This window comes from Exophiala oligosperma, assembly GCF_000835515.1.
Source record: "Exophiala oligosperma strain CBS 72588 unplaced genomic scaffold supercont1.4, whole genome shotgun sequence".
In the NCBI taxonomy this organism is placed as follows: domain Eukaryota; kingdom Fungi; phylum Ascomycota; class Eurotiomycetes; order Chaetothyriales; family Herpotrichiellaceae; genus Exophiala; species Exophiala oligosperma.
Genome location: NW_015622821.1, coordinates 3,260,604 through 3,277,605, shown reverse-complemented (window position 1 = coordinate 3,277,605; position 17,002 = coordinate 3,260,604). Strand labels below are relative to the sequence as shown.

The 17,002-nt window shown below is 50.9% G+C and overlaps 8 protein-coding genes across 8 annotated transcripts; 5 read left to right on the top strand and 3 right to left on the bottom strand.

Annotated features, from left to right (window-relative positions):
- Window positions 1-415: 415 nt before the first annotated feature.
- PV06_05269 (uncharacterized protein) lies at window positions 416-3,739 on the bottom strand. The gene has a single exon (XM_016406253.1). The coding sequence runs from the start codon at window positions 3,611-3,613 to the stop codon at window positions 2,249-2,251; it is 1,365 nt and encodes a 454-aa protein (XP_016264459.1). The 5' UTR covers window positions 3,614-3,739; the 3' UTR covers window positions 416-2,248.
- Window positions 488-2,337, top strand: PV06_05270 (uncharacterized protein). The gene is made up of 3 exons (XM_016406254.1): window positions 488-931; window positions 989-1,040; window positions 1,090-2,337. The coding sequence occupies exons 1-3, from the start codon at window positions 862-864 to the stop codon at window positions 2,210-2,212; spliced, it is 1,245 nt and encodes a 414-aa protein (XP_016264460.1). The 5' UTR covers window positions 488-861; the 3' UTR covers window positions 2,213-2,337.
- A 322-nt stretch (window positions 3,740-4,061) lies between the features above and the next one.
- On the top strand, window positions 4,062-5,319 carry PV06_05268 (uncharacterized protein; the record flags this gene model as incomplete). Its single annotated transcript, XM_016406252.1, has 3 exons — window positions 4,062-4,064; window positions 4,110-4,421; window positions 4,474-5,319. 3 exons carry the CDS (start codon window positions 4,062-4,064, stop codon window positions 5,317-5,319), a joined length of 1,161 nt encoding a protein of 386 aa, XP_016264458.1.
- Window positions 5,320-5,968: 649 nt separating this feature from the next.
- On the top strand, window positions 5,969-7,048 carry PV06_05267 (uncharacterized protein; the record flags this gene model as incomplete). Its single annotated transcript, XM_016406251.1, has 1 exon — window positions 5,969-7,048. The coding sequence occupies one exon, from the start codon at window positions 5,969-5,971 to the stop codon at window positions 7,046-7,048; it is 1,080 nt and encodes a 359-aa protein (XP_016264457.1).
- Window positions 7,049-7,135: 87 nt separating this feature from the next.
- PV06_05266 (uncharacterized protein) lies at window positions 7,136-8,871 on the bottom strand (the record flags this gene model as incomplete). The annotated part of the gene is made up of 3 exons (XM_016406250.1): window positions 8,113-8,871; window positions 7,622-8,047; window positions 7,136-7,563 (listed from the first exon to the last, which is right to left on the bottom strand). Exons 1-3 carry the CDS (start codon window positions 8,810-8,812, stop codon window positions 7,136-7,138), a joined length of 1,554 nt encoding a protein of 517 aa, XP_016264456.1. The 5' UTR covers window positions 8,813-8,871.
- Window positions 8,872-11,643: 2,772 nt separating this feature from the next.
- On the bottom strand, window positions 11,644-14,319 carry PV06_05265 (uncharacterized protein). Its single transcript, XM_016406249.1, has 4 exons — window positions 13,463-14,319; window positions 13,306-13,405; window positions 12,530-13,245; window positions 11,644-12,476 (listed from the first exon to the last, which is right to left on the bottom strand). Exons 1-4 carry the CDS (start codon window positions 13,688-13,690, stop codon window positions 11,844-11,846), a joined length of 1,677 nt encoding a protein of 558 aa, XP_016264455.1. The 5' UTR covers window positions 13,691-14,319; the 3' UTR covers window positions 11,644-11,843.
- Window positions 14,320-14,507: 188 nt separating this feature from the next.
- On the top strand, window positions 14,508-15,608 carry PV06_05264 (uncharacterized protein). The gene is made up of 2 exons (XM_016406248.1): window positions 14,508-14,935; window positions 14,986-15,608. The coding sequence occupies exons 1-2, from the start codon at window positions 14,671-14,673 to the stop codon at window positions 15,540-15,542; spliced, it is 822 nt and encodes a 273-aa protein (XP_016264454.1). The 5' UTR covers window positions 14,508-14,670; the 3' UTR covers window positions 15,543-15,608.
- A 139-nt stretch (window positions 15,609-15,747) lies between these two features.
- PV06_05263 (uncharacterized protein) lies at window positions 15,748-16,880 on the top strand. The gene is made up of 2 exons (XM_016406247.1): window positions 15,748-16,100; window positions 16,153-16,880. Exons 1-2 carry the CDS (start codon window positions 15,895-15,897, stop codon window positions 16,778-16,780), a joined length of 834 nt encoding a protein of 277 aa, XP_016264453.1. The 5' UTR covers window positions 15,748-15,894; the 3' UTR covers window positions 16,781-16,880.
- The last annotated feature ends 122 nt before the right edge of the window (window positions 16,881-17,002 follow it).

The following is a 17,002-nucleotide window of genomic DNA, read 5'->3' as shown; positions in this document are numbered from 1 at the left end:
ATGTGCTGAATAGCACAATTTCCTGTTATGACCTGTCTTTTCATCCACGGTCTCTCTAATGATGTATAATTCACTTTCACCTTCAAGTGTTCAAGCCCTGAGAGAGCGAGCTTTCATCAGAGGGTTCAAGTAATAAGTACGGAAATGCCACCCCGTCCCCATCACCTGTCATGACCAATGGCATTGTAAGTGTCATTCACCTGAGTCTAGAATGACTTCACATTTGACAACTTTAATCGCCTTCTGAGTGAGTAGTGGCAGGGACCTCAACTGCAGGCAGCTACGCCATGATGGCCGTCACAAGTCATCAGTGTAGCCATGTACGGTCCATGAGACTGTGAATCAGACAGACTCAGAATATATCCGACCGGATCGGAGAAATTATTTTGCGGAGAAAGGAACATCGTTCTTCCTCCGGCCAACAATATTGATAAATGAGTGAGTGACTCGGTCTTCCACTCATAACGATCTCAATTCAAACAAAAAGGCACAACGAAGACGGGGACATAGATTCCACCTTTCACAGTCGACGATTCTTCTTTTCTTGTACATACATTCCCCAACCTTCTATTCGACTGTCCATTAGCAGGTTAATATTTCACTGTACGACTTGTCCTGCTTCACCTGTAAAATTTCTGCCTATGCTCTTTCTTTCAGTTAAACTACCCAGACCACTTACCGCCTGTCTCTGCCACACACAAAGACCCTAGACTGCAGGAACGACTGTGAAGTCATTTACGACAACCCCAAACAAAACTGCAACCTACTCTTCTTTTCTGCAGAACTTGACTTGATTCTTTTCCTCCATCATTGGGGCTTCCTTCAGGATCATGCAGCCAGGGTCTGTCAAGCCTGCCAATCATGGAGGAACCAGTGGCCTTTCTTGAGCCCCTCAAGACTCTCCACGAGACGCGGTCCGAGGTTGAGTTCGGTATGTTTGCTGTCCAGGTCATCAAGCAAAACACAAGCAAACTGACCGTTGGCCCAGTACAAGCATTCGTGGTGGAGATTCCAGCCAAATTGACTAGCAAAGCACTGAGGCAAGTCTCCTATCAACCGCAGTCAGGATACCACTAATGACAACTGCAGCCTTGTCAAGCCCATCATTCCGAGCGGTGGCAAGCATCCCTCCTTCAGTCACTTCCGACGAGTGTGCACGCTTTCTCACCTCCCAGAAGATCTGACATGGCGTCGTGACTACGACTCAAGAGGCTTGCAAACCTGTTTCCTCCTTGTTCCAAACACGGTAGTGCCGTGGGAGAAGATTCGTGACCACTTCTTGCCACATATCGAAGAAGAAGGCCTCCCACGTTGCTTCGATGCAGTGGTGCCACGCTACGGTCCGCTCAACGTCGAGCAAGCCTCCTTGTGGTCTGAACGATACTGGCCGACGATCTATAATCCTGCAGCGCAGGTTCTTCAGGATGCCCCCCCGCTGCAGCACCTCAAGCGGATCAGAACCCAGCTGGAAGTTCCAGCTGCTGACAAATACTTGCAACTAGCCATGATGGCAGCGATTGAAGCCCGCGAGATGGGCCACGGACGCGCGGTGGGTGCTGTGGTTGTGGATCCAGAAACTGGTGCTGTCATTGCAGTCGCTGGCGATGCTCGTTGGTACTCTCCTAACCCTGTTCCCAAACCCAAAAAAGGTCGTCGAGGCACACGTGGTGAAGGGCGCCCGGAATACCATGCTGTCATGCGTGCCATTGCGATGGTGGCCAATAAAGAATTACGCAGACGCATTGCAGCCGGTGGTCACAAGAAATTCCTCACCACCTACCGCGAAACACCGTCTGGCCAGGCTCTCACCGCCATTGAGGCTCGCTATGAAGATGATGAAAAAATTCTCGAAGATCTTACCAGCAAAGTCGGCAACGTCAACATTGGAGAGAGCCACGACACTGTGCTGCCAGAAAAGCAATCGGGACCTCAAAAGGAGGGCTATCTTTGTAGCGGACTGGACATCTATTTGACCCATGAACCATGCGTCTGCTGTGGGATGGGCATGATTCACTCACGATTCCGGGCATGCGTTTTAGGTCGACAAATGCCTGGCAGTGGTGGACTGTCCGCGGAAAGAGGTGGCGTTCATTTGAGCTATGGTCTGTTCTGGCGTCGTGAACTCAACTGGCGAGTTATGACATTCCGGCATACCGAAGCGACAGCGTGGGATGGTGAAGGTCGAACGGATAAAGAAATATTCCATGCTTAGGAAGTCGATTATTCGGAATATCGGACGACAGTATCATCAGGCGAACTCGGCTATTGCGGACCAGTTGCCACCGTCCACTCTACGGAATTCAACACCCTCACCAAAATATCCAGCATCACTCCATTGTCGCATGGTATCGCCAGTATATGGACCGTTGATGGTACCGCCATCCCTTGCATCAGTCCAACGATACTCCCACATATGTTCCGCAGCGTCAGGGCTAGTATTGCCAGCTTCAATATCTTTGGGCTGAGACTCAACCCAGTCTTCACCAGTCTCTCTTCTGTATTGTCTGACGAGTAATTCTCTTTCACTGTCGTAGACCTCGGGTTGACCGCGTGTTAACAATATGTCGGCTGCTCCAGTGATAGCCTCGACCTTTTCCTTGCGAGCCTTTTCGATCGCATCATCTTCGGCCTGTTCATTGCCATTCTGTTTCTTGATCTTCTTTGTCTGCCACTTGGCCTTTTTATCTTTGCCTTTACCAAGTCGGGCAAGAGCTTCCAGGACCGTTTCACCGCGTTCAAGCAATGGAATAAGGCGGCCCAGGACCTCTCCTGTCGACTGGGCGTCATCCTCGATGTCACGCTTCCTTCGCTCCTCCTCGCGCCTCTCAGCAGCCTCTTTGGCTTTTCGCATTTGCTTCTTTGAGACTCCTTCCAGCCAGACATCGTGGATAGCATCAGGGTCTACTGCTTTGCGGACATAATTCTGTTGCTCATCAAACCGGCCCTCCTCCATTTCCGTCCTCATATTGAAAGCATCCAACTTTGGTGCGTGGGCTTTCTTGCCTCCAGCACCCAGTTCTGGGTCAAGTTCACCTGTGCTTGCTCTCATCTCGTCATCAACTTCACTGTCACTGCTACTCTCCACCTCATCATCGACCTCTCTATCTTTTGCCTTGCCTTTGCCGTGGCCACTTCCATTCAGGCTGAAATCAGCCGAAACATGACCACCGCTTCTTGAATTTTGCACCTGTCCTTGAATCTCATCTGTGTCCAGAAATCGTACGGCTTTCTTCTTCCCTCCTCGACGGGCCGCGTCTCCTTCTGAGTCATCCCCGTCACGAAAATCGTCCTCCAAGTCAGCAAACATATCGTCTTGTTCTTCTTGTTTGGACCTTTGAGCGGCGGCCTTCTCTGCGCGAGATTTTGCATCAGCGCGAGCGTTGAAGTTGTCATTGTCGCTGTCAGAATCGTAACCATCAATATTCACAGCGCCACGGCGCACTTGTTGACCTCGTGAGCCGATGACATCCGCATCCAGGATTGCATCGTCCTCAGGAGCATCGGGAGCTAGTGCGGAGGGATTGCGCACGTCGAAGCGAGGCTTTTTGCTGGGCTGGGCATGGTCGTGCGTGCGAACAAAATCTTCGGCGCGTCTTTTGTTGTAAGAGGACATTGTAGGCGAGTCCTACAACTCACTCAACGGGAGCAAGGGAGAGGTTGGTCTTGGAACATACGAGTTGAGGATGAATCTGAAGAACTGAACGGTCTATGTAGTACGGAGTAGCTCTTGTGAATCCAGTAGAGAGCAAGTCCGGGGAAGTTGAAGAGCATCGGATAAAATGCGGCGCTTCTCGTTCTTCTCCAAATCACGTCACATCATCGCCGCCTGCATTTCATCTGCGCTTCATCTACAGTTACGAGACCAAGACGCTCAACTCGAGTCAATTCACTCATCTACCTAGGGGATCGTCGTATAATTCACACGACTGTACTTTCTAGCGTTCTCTCACTCGCCTGACCAGGTGCCCTTGTCATTGTGTTTGCCCCAACACCATCCTCACACCGATCTCACCCATCTACCACCGTGTAAATCGGGATCATCTTTCCATTTCGCGACAGCCATGGTAAGTAGCTCCCTCTATAGGCTTGCGATTTTCTGACCATATCAGTCGTATTATCAAGGCGACATGATGGGGTTCCCGACCTTCATGCGCGGCGGGCCTCCCGTCGGCATGTCCACGAGGCGTTTTGATGAATACTATCGCTGTTACCCCGTCGTAATGATGAATGGACCGGACAGAAAGAACGTCAACTATGGTGGCAAGGTTTTCCTACCGCCGTCAGCACTGGACAAACTTACGAGACTACACATCGCCTATCCAATGCTCTTCGAATTGATCAACGGCAACGCTGGCAAGACGACTCACGCTGGTGTTCTGGAGTTCATCGCTGAAGAAGGAAGAATCTACCTACCACAATGGGTGCGTCCTGTTGTCTATGCGGGTATGTGGCGTATGCTAACGTGAATTCCAGCTGATGCAGACTCTCGACCTCGACCCGGGCGACCTGCTCCAGATCAGATCGACCGACCTTCCTCCTGGTAAATTCATCAAACTCCAACCCCAATCGCCTGCCTTCCTCGATATCTCCGATCCTCGAGCTGTCCTTGAGAATGCCTTTCGAAACTTTGCTTGCTTGACCAAGGGGGACACCTTTACCTTTGAATACAACGATCAGACGTACGATATTGCCGTACTGGAGATAAAACCGGACACAGACGCTCACGCCATTGTGACCATGGAGACGGATCTGGAAGTTGACTTTGCGACACCAGTCGGGTACGTTCCACCGGAACGGACCAGTGGAGCGAGCACACCAAGAAGTGGCATCGGGAAGCCTCGAGGGGGTTCAGTCCACTTCCAAGGAACAATGGCACAGTCCATCAACTACGAAAGCATAGCGCCGGCGGCAACGTCTGCAGCTGCGGGTGCCAGGGCTGTTTCGTCCCATTTTCTCTCCGCCGGACACAAGTTGAGTTCGAAGAAGGGTTCCAAAGCACCTACCCCGAACCCGTCGACTCCCGTGGCCGGTGCGTCGACAAACCGACCGAAACAACCACCTCCGCGAAAGACGAATGGGCCCCAACCACTCAGACTGCCTCCCGGGAAACTGTTCTTCGGGTACGAGTTCAAACCTCTGGCAAAGAGAGACGAGAATGGCGAGCCAGTGGTCGGTGACGAAGTAAAGCCACACTTCAAGGGTCAGGGACAAACTCTTCGGCCCAAGAAGAAGGGCGCAGGTACGGACAGCGGTACAGGCAGTGGAGTCAACAGCGATGCTGAAGCCAAATCCAAGGGTTCTGGCCGGGGACCGCGTTAGTTTGGCAAAAGCGTGAGCCGTCAGTGTTTTGTTGGAAATGCATTGCATAGCGAGGGCGTTTGGACTGGATGAAGGAATATATCAATCGGTCAATGGTGCAAAAATAGACTGAAGATGATGCGATTGCGATTAAAGTGACGAGCAGAAAGCGGAGAGCAAAGTAGTCAATACCGAATGATTTGATAACTATCTAGGGCGTTGCTGCGACCTGGGCTTGGTAGATCATCATCTCAAGCTCTTTGAATTTGCTCGTCCAGAGGAGAATAACGCGTTAACGATTTCACGTATGAAATACCTCGGTGGCAAGGCTACGAGCTTGTACTCGGTCGGTTCACAATACCCCGAGCCTTGTCATTACGTCATTCTTTGCAAATACATCAGACCATCATGATTGAAAAGGAGCACAAGCATGGCCTGATGTTGACTATTCGTAGTTCTCAAGTATGAATGTCTGTACATTAGGCGAAACATAGTCGAGCCGATCGTATTATGATTTTCGCACAGTACATGAGGGCCACCGTTGATATTGTGAAGAAGCCGGCCGAGGATTCACGAAGTACCATTATTCAGACCTACGGGGGTTACAAATTGATTTACCTACTCGTATAAACCTTTTTTGGGGGAGATCAGAAGTCCCCGTTCAGTAAGGATGCCGAGCTCATCAATAGACCCGGCCATCGTCCGCGCCTTGTCGCTGGACGTCGGTACCTCCAAGATGGCCACGCACGGCGGCTCGGGATTCTCTTCGACGTTCAGGATCACCACGCCCACGAGGTCGATGTTCGTCAAGACGAGTTCCGAAGCCGGGGCCAAGGTCATGTTTGAAGGCGAACATGCCTCTCTGAACGCCATACACGACGCCGTGCCAAGTCTGTGTCCCAAATCTTTCGGATGGGGACAACTTGAAAAGGGTGGTGGAGGGGGGTATTTTCTAGCCACGGAGTTTCTCAACCTCGGTGGTCTCTCACCGTCGATGTCGAAAAGAAGAGGATCAGGAGGAGCAACGTCGGCAGGAAGTGGGATGAGTCTCGCTGAGAAATTGGCACGGTTACATTCCACACCCGCTCCTGTACCGGAGGGTTACGATGAGCCTCAATTCGGGTTCCCCGTGTCGACATGCTGCGGTGATACGCCGCAAGACAATACATTCAGTCCGTCATGGGCCGAATTCTTCGGCCAGAGACGATTACTAGCCATCTTGGAGCGAGGGGAGAGGAACAACGGTTCTGATGCGCAACTCCGAAAGACCGTCGAGAGGGTGGTTGACGAGGTCGTACCGAAATTACTTGGTGATGGACACCTGGGTGGCAAAGAGGCGATCAGACCGGTCGTGGTACACGGGGATCTGTGGAGTGGGAATAAATCTCGTGGAAGGTTCGTGGGTAGAAGACAAACGCGAACAGAGACAGAAACACAAAATGGCGGCAGCGGCAGCAGCAGCGACGGTGACGGTTCAGCGGTGGAGGACGTCGTCTATGATCCTGCTTCATGTTACGCTCACAACGAATACGATTTTGGAATCATGAACATGTTTGGAGGGTTCGGAAGTTCTTTCTGGAACGAATACCATGCTATCGTACCCAAAACGGAGCCGGTGAGTGAGTATGAAGATCGGATCAGACTCTATGAGAGCTATCACCATTTGAATCATTGGGCAATCTTTGGGGGTGGTTACAAAGGTGGCGCGATGGGGTTGTTGAAAGGCTTGTTGAAAAAGTATGGTGATTGAAATACAGTACGTACGGGTTGGTAGGTATGTGCTGTAGCGATGGTGCCTTCTTTAAAGTGAAACCTTACTTGAAATCACACGGCGAATTCAAGCAGGAAAAAGGCGAAGCTTGACGCCATTTCTCGAACAGAGCGTCAGGGTCAACGATTCCTCCCAGGGCCGTGGATCGGCGGTCTGTATGGCCGCCAATTTCTGCACCATTCGGACGAGGACGTAGCTTGCTTCGGTCAAAGCGTACTGCTGTCCTACACAGACCCGTGGCCCGCCACTGAATGGTAAAAACCCCCAGTGCGGCCGAAGAAGCTTGCCATCCTCCCAGCGCTCCGGGCGGAATTCCTCTGCATCTGCGCCGTAGATGGATGTACGACGATGCATCGCGTAGACATTCCAGCCGACGACAGTGCCTTTGGGCACGTACGCAGGAGAGAGACCATCTTTACCTCCACCCAAGGGCAGGACAGTATCCCGTATGGCCATTCGCTCGTTCCGGGGCACGGGCGGGTGGAGGCGGAGAGCTGGGTATACATTTTAGCTACAAGATAGATGATCAAAAAAAATTGGACGCCACCTTACACTCATTGACACAGTATCGAACATATTTGAGAGCACGAAGCTCGTTGTAAGTTGGTGGCCGACCTTCGAGGACAGCAACTTCGGCCCGCAGCTTCTGCCATATCACCGGACTCCTGGCGAGAACGAAGAAGAGGTTGCTCAGCAGGCAGGCGGTAGTGTCTCGCCCTGCTAGGAGTACGTTCATAAGCTCGTCCAGAATGCGCTGTTTGTCAGATGTCCTCGAGGCGAGCTCGTGGGAGAAGATGTGTTTCTTTTGGTGCCTTGCGTCTGGATCTGGTTGGGCATCGTTGACCGTGTCTTTGGTACTACCCTGCTTGGATTGATGAACGGCCTGAACAGCGTCATCGACGAACTGTTGGGCAAAGTTCCGACAGATGCGATTACATTCATCGGCCTTTCGATCGCGGTAGATAAGATTGAGGGGGCCTATTCTCGGTCGTCAGTCTCTCATCATGACGGCGGGGAGACACACAAGGCACATCCACACAGACCTGTTGTTGCTCGCGTGAGTATCGCCCCTTGGGCATAATGGAAAGCCTCTGCGAAGTCAATCCCTTCTCCCTGGGTGGTGTTCTTCAAACTACCAACAGACTGTCCAAACAGAAAGGACGTAGCGGAATCGATCGTATATCTGAAGAACAATTCCTGTAGGTCGACGACAGTCATGCCATCTCTTGGGAGCAATGCGAGAAGATCCCCCATCAAGTTCTCCAGCTCCCTCAAATCTGCGACTTGATCTCGTGCGAAACTTGGTCTGATCAGCGCGCGGGACGCGGTCCAATCTTCACCGTCTGCACTGAAAATACCTTTCCCCAGGAGCGGCCGGAATGGTTCCAGGCGGTAGTGGATGCCATAGTCGTGGAACCTGACCGACAGGACAGTCTTGACATTCTCCGGCTCAATCGTCAGGATCACACTACGTGGCAATTCCTGGAGCGAGAAGGTACTCCCATACGTGGAGAACAGGGAGCAGCCGTGTTCGAGGATCCTATGCTGCCTGATGGCTCGCAGCGCACTGGGGAGACGATCGAGGCCCAGGAATGGATCTCTGGTGTACGATCGTGCGACTGGCAGGCAACCGCGGGCCCGGGCGAACTTACGGCGGTTGAGGAAGCGATGGATTCTCCAGGTTACGACGACCAGCGTAAAGAGCAGCAGAATGACCTTCTTTGGAAAGAAACTCATCGCCATTGCTACTGGGTAGTCCGGCGAAGTGTAGCAAGCGGGATATGAATCTCATTGGAAAAGCGATACTATAGAAACAGTGTCAGATAGGACGTAGATGTCTCGTAGGTAGGTTCCCGTGGGCCGAACGTGACGAGGAAGAGAGCCGCGGCACTCTATGGTAGTAATCTAGGCTCTCTACTACTTCTATCTATTCCAATAACGAATTCTTCCTTTTCAGTCTACACATTCCTTTCTTTGACATGTTAATCAGTAAGCTTAGTCTATTATCTCTATTATTTTCTCGATTGCCTTGGTTTGATGATTTAAGTGTCAGGGTATACACGCATTTCAGCCACGGGCAAAGTTAGTGGCTAAAATTACAGATCGCCCAGGCATCACAGAGCAAGAGTGACTACTAATACTGTAGTCACTACTACTACTACTATTAAGAGAATTAATTCGAGGTATGTATATTTCGAAAATAGATTATCTTGCGCAATCGACCACAGGTTGTGGAAAACAGGGCTTCCCGTTCGCTCAGCCGTACTTAAGCCACAAGCCGATTAGTTAGTAGTTGCGTCGGTGACGAGCAGCGAATCCTAATTGTTGATTGTTTTTGGTTTTTTGCTCTTTCACTCTTTTTTTTGGTTCTAGAAAACCTGTATAGCGGTAGCTCTTCTTGACGATACCTTTCAACTAAGTCTTGACTTGCTCTACCCTGGTATGCTCATTTGTGGGGTCATAACTGGTGGACTCCTCCTCGTCCCCAGCTCCCGATACAGAAACCCCCTGGATGACGCGTGCAATAAGTGTCTTTTTATCAGGGAATAACAAGTTCAACACTGCGTAGAGCACGACTGTGAGGCAGAATCCGTAGAGCCAGTTAATCGCAAAAAGATGTTGAAGCCCGGCAGGTATGTGAACTGTCTTGGGTGAGACTTTATTCGCCAGTCCGGGCATCATTGGGACGATGGTTACGATCAAGACAATCAATGATCGCCAGTTACATTTTCCATATATGCCGTTGGGGTCGTACAGTGCCGGGACATCGTACCTGCGCCGTTTGACGATCCAATAGTCGCACATGAGAAACCCGGCGAGTGGCGCCATGAAGATGGCGTATGCTGACATGAAATTGAGGAAGGTCTGACCGGATGCGAGGATCAGCCACGGGCAGAATGCCCATCCGCCGATCAGAAAGCAAATGACCGAGCCTCTCCGGATGTTGATGAATCTTGGTAGCATCGATGTGACGTCGTTGGAGAAAGACAGTGAGTTCGCAGAGACGTTCAAGCAAATCTGAGCCAGGCACCAACAGATGGAGCAGAAGAAAGCGGCAGCTCGGCCACGCGATGAGCTGTGCCAGTTGTCGATGATCAGAAGCGGATTCCACAATGCCTCTCCATAGATCTGGACGGATGCGGACGCCGAAATGATACCGCAGGCGGCAATCGTTACCTTGAAAATCGGAATGAATGGAAGTTGCCATATCTGAGCGCCTGGGCTTTTGGCAAATCGACTGAAGTCGGGGATGTTGACGGCAAGGGTAGAGTAAGACGCGGTGACCGAAGTCATGCTGGCAAGCCAAAGCCACACTCTAGTACTGCCAGACACCTGCGCCGGAACGTTGAAGAAGTTGCTGCCACCAGTTTGAGTGGTAATCCAAACAACCATGCCAATGGCAACGGGTGGCATGACGATGACTTTGGCTAGAAATAGGGGTTGGAGCCGATGGATCGGTATGAACAAGAATGGCAGCTGCAAAAGATGAAACAGCAGGTACGATACCATTCCTTGCGTCGTTATGCCCGCTGATTCTGGCAGATGGTTCGCAAGGTTCGCGTATGAGGGCCATATGGCCTTGATCATTTGGGTCACCGCAAGGCCACCGGCTAAGGCATGTCAACACTGTCGGCAATGCAGTTGGAACAAGAGGAGACTTACCAGAGCTGTTGACGCCGAACCAGAAAAGAGCAAGGATCGCTCTGGAGACCACGGCAATGTAAGACAGCCAGTAACCATAAGCAGCTCGAGCAGCAATCGGAAACGGAATATGTATGTCACTGCCAATTGCTCCGTTCAGGACAATGGGCACAGCGTTGCACATGCTGGCGACAAAACAAATGAGCATAGCATCTGATGCAGAAAGGCCGCTTGCAACGACTGAGCTGCCCTGGGACCAGGTTGAAACCGTGACCAGGTCACTGAACCAGTACGCGACGAACGTGCGCGCTGTCCAAGTTCGTCTTTCGGGAGGGACAGGATCCTGATCAGCGTTACTCCAGACGTTCGGAGGAGCAACGGAGCTATTCTGTTTGGGAAGTGTCCACCCCGAAATGCGTCTTCGAGATTTCAGTCCCTCTTTGACGGAGGACGACCAACCTGCCACGCTGGGCCTAGACATGTTGAAGATCGCCATCCTGAAAGTCTGAATGACGGGACTCTCGTTCTTGACCACATGAAGAAAAGAGACAGATTTCCCTCGACGAAGTCATGGTCTTTATCTATTCATCTGCGACGTCAGCTTGCGGCCAACTCCATGGGAGTCTATTGCATGCAAGGAAACACTCTACATCGACCTGGGTGATGTGCTATGGCATAAACTAGTGATAGATCCTCGGCGCCAATGAGATCAGGGTCAACGCGCCAATCACATTGTTACGACTCTTTATCAGTGGACAGCCCCGTTAAGAATGCTATCACTTGGCATAGATAGTCGACATCCAATGGGTACTGTATCTGGGGAATTCTTGGCTGGCTCCTTGCTATTCTCTGTAATCATATTTATATCGAGGCCGGAGCGAACGCGGGTAGCAGTAGTACGGATAGGTCGAAGCCGTCTTTCGATTCGTCGTAGAAACATCCCTACGCACAAGGCCTACTTGGCAAATTTGAACCTCAAAACAAGGAATACAGTTTCCTAATCCACATCGCGCTGTATCGGGGTGTATATTCATGCACAAGATGTGCGTCCTGATTGTACTTCCGACTACCGCACATGCATAGCACTCGATGATAGGTGTACAGTACCCAGGCGGCAACCAGCCCTGGAAGCTTAATGCGTCAATCCAGCATCGGTGATTTCCTTCACAAACTTGAGATACCTGTCCGTCGAGCGTACGCGGAGAGATTTCCCATACTTGACAAAGATCAAAAAGGTAAGCGCCTGTGCCAACCCCGCAAACGCTGCCGTGATGAACGCATTCTGGTAACCCATGTTGGTGACCCATGGTGTCAATCCGTACCCGATGGCAAATGACATGGTGTTCCGGATGAGGATGACCGTGATGATAGTCTCGCCCGCCAGATCGCGGTAGCTGTCGATGCAATAGCTCACGCTGAGTTGCAGGCCGATGGTGTTGGTCAGAGCGATGATACACATTGCGAAGATCAAGCCGAACCATTGGACGTGATGGTAGGCGCCGATCCCCCAGAGCAGGAGACCAAAGGGAATCAACCCCAGGGAGGCTGTAAACAGCCACAGCCGATATTCGGATTCCATGATGCCGCCCTTGCGACGGGCATATTTCACGATGAACCAATCGCCGAATTTGCCCGTATATGCTGCACCGAGGAAGACCCCAATCAGGGGGCTAACGTAACTCAGTCCGACCATGCTACTGGAGAAATTGTACGGCGCTCCGGAGAGGATGAGAGATGCGGTGCCGTTGAGCACGTTGAACCATACCTGTCACGTGGGATCAGTAATTGCACCGATGTGATTTAATAGGACGTACTTACCAAGTTGCTGCCATAGGAGAAGCCAGAATATGCAACCACAGGAAAACAGACCGCATAAAGGAGCGGCCGAAGCATCATGCCTGGAATCTCATTCTTCTTGGAGAAAGAGCCAGGTTGGAAGAGCTTCAGTTTCTGCGTATAGGACTTCTTTGGCAGTATCGTCGAGCCAACCCCCTCTTCGGTTGCTGGCCCTGGAGTCTGATAAACAGTCTTCTCATCTGGAACAGTGCTCTTGTCTGTCTCATCAGGGACCGGGGTTTGGGTTCCGCTTTGCTCCCTTGACTCCTGACCAGCGAGAGTATTTCGGGAGTAGTTGGTTTCTTCCATCAGGAAAAAGCAGTATATGAAGCCAATCCCGTTGAATATTGCTGCCCAGTACAACACCCATTGCCACCCTTGACCATTAGCGATGAATCCCGCTATTATGGGGGCGAAGAAGTTCGAGCCGGCCAGAAAGAGTCCGTAGATGGCCATGTAGAATCCACGCTCGTGGGCAAAGTAGATATCTGTCACCGAGATCTCGCACAAGGACTCGATCGGGGCACCAAAAAAGCCTTGGAGAATTTTGTTCGCGATCCATTGTCCATTTGTTTTGGTGTATGGTGCCCAAACCTGGATGGCCAGGGTGGCTAGCAATGAGAGGAGATAAATAGGTCGTTTGCCGTACTGCAGAGCGAGAGGCTGGAAGATAAGGCAGCCCCATCCGAAGAATAGGACTAAACAGTCACAAGTCAGAGCTTGTTGGAGCTATTGAGATGAAAGATGGGAAGACATACACATGTATCCGGTGCCAGCATTTAGATCTCCAAGTGTGAGGCCCGTATCTTCGCTTATAGGGACAAGGACGGAGTAAATCGCGGCGCTGGCAATGCCGACCTGGAGCGGATCAGTGATTAATGAAGCGTAGAGCACGAGAATTGAATTGCAGCATACCATAAGCGTGTACACGCACATGCAGGACGTTGACAACAGCTTCCTGCGCGGGCTCCAATTGAGAGGATCATCAGGGTCGCTACTCGGTGCAGGAACAAGAACAATATCTTTGGACCCTTTGGACGCGTGTTTGGCATGCATGGTCCCTTCTAAATCAACGAGATGTACCGTCCCCGGTACGAAGGGTCTGTCTTCTCGGCTACCTTCCATGGCTTTGTCCGGTGTCATGCTTGGTTGGGTTCACACTGCTTCAGAGGATGTAAAAGTTGACCGAAGATGGATCGGAAGAACAGGCAAGCAGGTGTTGAGTCGCATGTGTGACAGCAAACGGCGATGTTTAAGTATCAGTAGCACATGGCAAGATGGTGGCGGAATTCATCCGGGTTGTTATCAAGCTCTCCAGGTGTTTGGGACAAAAGCAAATCCATGGAAAGTGGAGGATCACATTGCAAACAGACGGCTTACCCCAACAATGATAGCATAGTGACCGGGCGGAAATGCATCTGATTGCACCAAATTTGACGGCGTTCAGACTTTCAGGTCGTTCGCCGTTTGTAATAGCTCGTCCTAGGGGTTTCGCCTCCCCTAACGCTGACCATGTGTTTTGGCATCGGCGGAGAAAGCCACAGATGCTTGATAAATTGGCTCAGGCGCCAGAGTCGTGAAGCTCTCAGGGCCGACCCGCATTAGGCCATTTCGCAGGCGATCACACCCTGACCCCGGTTGATGGCGTTTATCAATGGCATTACCCTCCGCGCTCATCTCCGCCGAGCTTGATGGGTGGCGGTATGCTAGTGTCGGCACATGTAGGGAACACGCGTATTATTAAAAGTGTTCGTGGACTCCAGGGTTCTGTGGAAAGTGATACTTAGATTGTCAAGAAAACAATAAGGGAACGTTCATTGTGGTCCTTCAACTACCTATGTAAGCAGGTCGTCCACCTGAGCCTGCTTAAGTAATGCATCAGTCACGTGTTTCGGCGAGATAACCGGGCTAGGCGACTTTGTCAGCACTCCGGTGACGTAGTCAGCCTCGACATTACTCAGGAGTTTCTCGTCCTTATTTCTTTCTCATAACGAAATCGCACATATTAATATCGTGGCAGGACTTTTGAAGTCAGACTCAACCGTACCAAAATTCTTATTGCAAGAAAATTTACAGCAAGTCCGGAGAAGACAAGTTCCCAAAAGGAAGATTCAACAAGTACCATGGCACCAACTAACCCGCGTGTATTGGTCCTCGGAGGCCATGGGAAGATTTCTCTTTTCCTCCAGCCTCTGTTGCTGGCGAAAAAGTGGAATGTCATCAGTGTCATTCGCAATCGCGAGCAAGAGGCTGAAATATTAGCACTTGGTAAGGACAAGCCAGGTACTATTGATGTGCTGGTGGACAGTCTGGACGACGTCAAAGAAACTTCCCAGGCGCAACGGGTCCTGGACAAGGTCAAGCCTGACTATGTTGTCTGGTCTGCAGGTGAGTTCGTTATGACAGTGATTGTCGAGATCTATCTCACGAGATTCAAGGTGCCGGTGGAAAGGGTGGGCCTACCAGGACCAAGGCTATTGACGAAGTCGCCGCGAAGGCTTACATATCAGCTTCGCTAGCGACACCTACCGTCAGCAAATTCCTCATGGTATCATATATTGCTTCTCGAAAAGGCTATCCTCCATGGTGGTCAGAAGAGGACAAGAAAGCGGCTGATCATGTCAACAACGATGTGTTGCACAACTACTACCTTGCAAAGGTAGAGGCTGACGAGCATCTTGAGGCCTTGGCCAAGAAGCGGTTGGACAATGGCGACAAAGCATTCCAGGCCATCAACCTGAGACCAGGTACTCTGTCTGACTCGCCAGGAACAGGCAAGGTAAAGATGGGACAGACTCCTTCACGTGGAAGCGTTCCTCGAGAGGACGTTGCGGCCGTCGCAGCAGCACTTTTGTCCCGTGACGATACACGAGGGTGGTTTGACCTGCTGGAAGGGAATGATCCCATTAATGAGGCGATTGAAAGCCTGGTAAAGTCAGGCCTTAATGGCATGGAGGGTGAAGACTTAGCCAGGATCCATGGCAGAGCCACATAAATGCTCTCAACCAGGCCGGAACATGAACAGCTCATAGGATATGAATATTAATGACTTTTCACTGAATCAGAGCCTTACTCGTATAGTCCTCCATATTCCTGCCACCCCGGAACGCGGCAATGATATGGCGTCAAAACCGACAATGTCCCGCTTGACAACCCCCCATTTTCTGACTAATGACCAGCACGTCATACAAATACGAGTATGAGGGACGAGTGGGAGATCATCCCTCTTCTACGATAATTCTTGAAGTCTCCCTCTTGTGACTCTTGTTGTTTGAGGGCAAAGTGAGTGCTTACAGACAAGGATAAAAATCTCATCACCCGTTTCCAGCAACCACAACGTGTTCACTATGGGCTCGTCGCATCCTGACGCTGATATTTATCCAGAGGCCACGGGTCCCGCAGCGCACATCGTGGCAGAACACCAGAAAGATGCAGCAATAACTCTCTACTCGGGCTGGTTCTGCCCATTTGTCCAGCGAACCTGGATAACGCTGGAGGAGAAAATGATACCATATAAATACGTAGAGATCAACCCATACAACAAGGAGCCAAGGTACTGATCTACCCGTCGTCATATGCGAAATAGCGTTGGCTAACGTACACAGCTTCCTCAAACTCAATCCACGAGGACTCGTCCCTACTTTAGGTGCTCCTACGAAGGACGGATCTGTCAAGCCTCTCATAGAGTCCAACATCATCTCGGAGTATCTCGATTGGGCCTACCCAAAATCTGGGCCAAAGTTGTTCCCGGACGACCCTTTCGAAAATGCGCATATGAAGATCTGGGTCGATCATATCACCACCAGAATTCTTCCATCGTACCATAGGTTTCTTCAATGGACCGAGAAGAGTCCTTACAGCTTCGAAAAGGCAAAGACTGAATTCTTGGGAGCTCTGAAGACCTGGATCCAGCAGGCAGATTCTCAAGGACCCTACTTCCTGGGTAAGAATATAAGCTATGCCGATGTCGCTCTGGCACCATGGGCTCTTCGTATGTGGGTCCTTGATCATTTCAAAGGGGGGTCTGGCATTCCGGAACCAGGGCAAGGTGGCGAAGATCAATCTGCGTGGGATCGTTGGCACAAATGGGTTGCAGCAATCCAATCAAGGAAGTCGATGACGGAAACTCTAAGCGACCGTGAGAAGTATATGCCCATATATCAACGATATGCAGAGGACCGAGCTCAATCCGAGATGGCTAAGGCCACAAGAGAAGGAAGGGGTGTGCCATGAAGTATCAGCATATAGGGCTTTGGTGCGTTGAAATTGTCGCGGTATTGATACCATCTATCTAGATAGCTGTCCAATGTAACTCGTTGTACTTCTTCGACAATCTTTGATATACAATGACATAAGAAAACCTGCTTGCTGTAGGCTGGGAGAAAAGGGAGGGTTCAGCCTCGTGGAGAAGTCAAAGCTGACAGGAAATATTTCAACAACGCGGGGCGTTTAAAT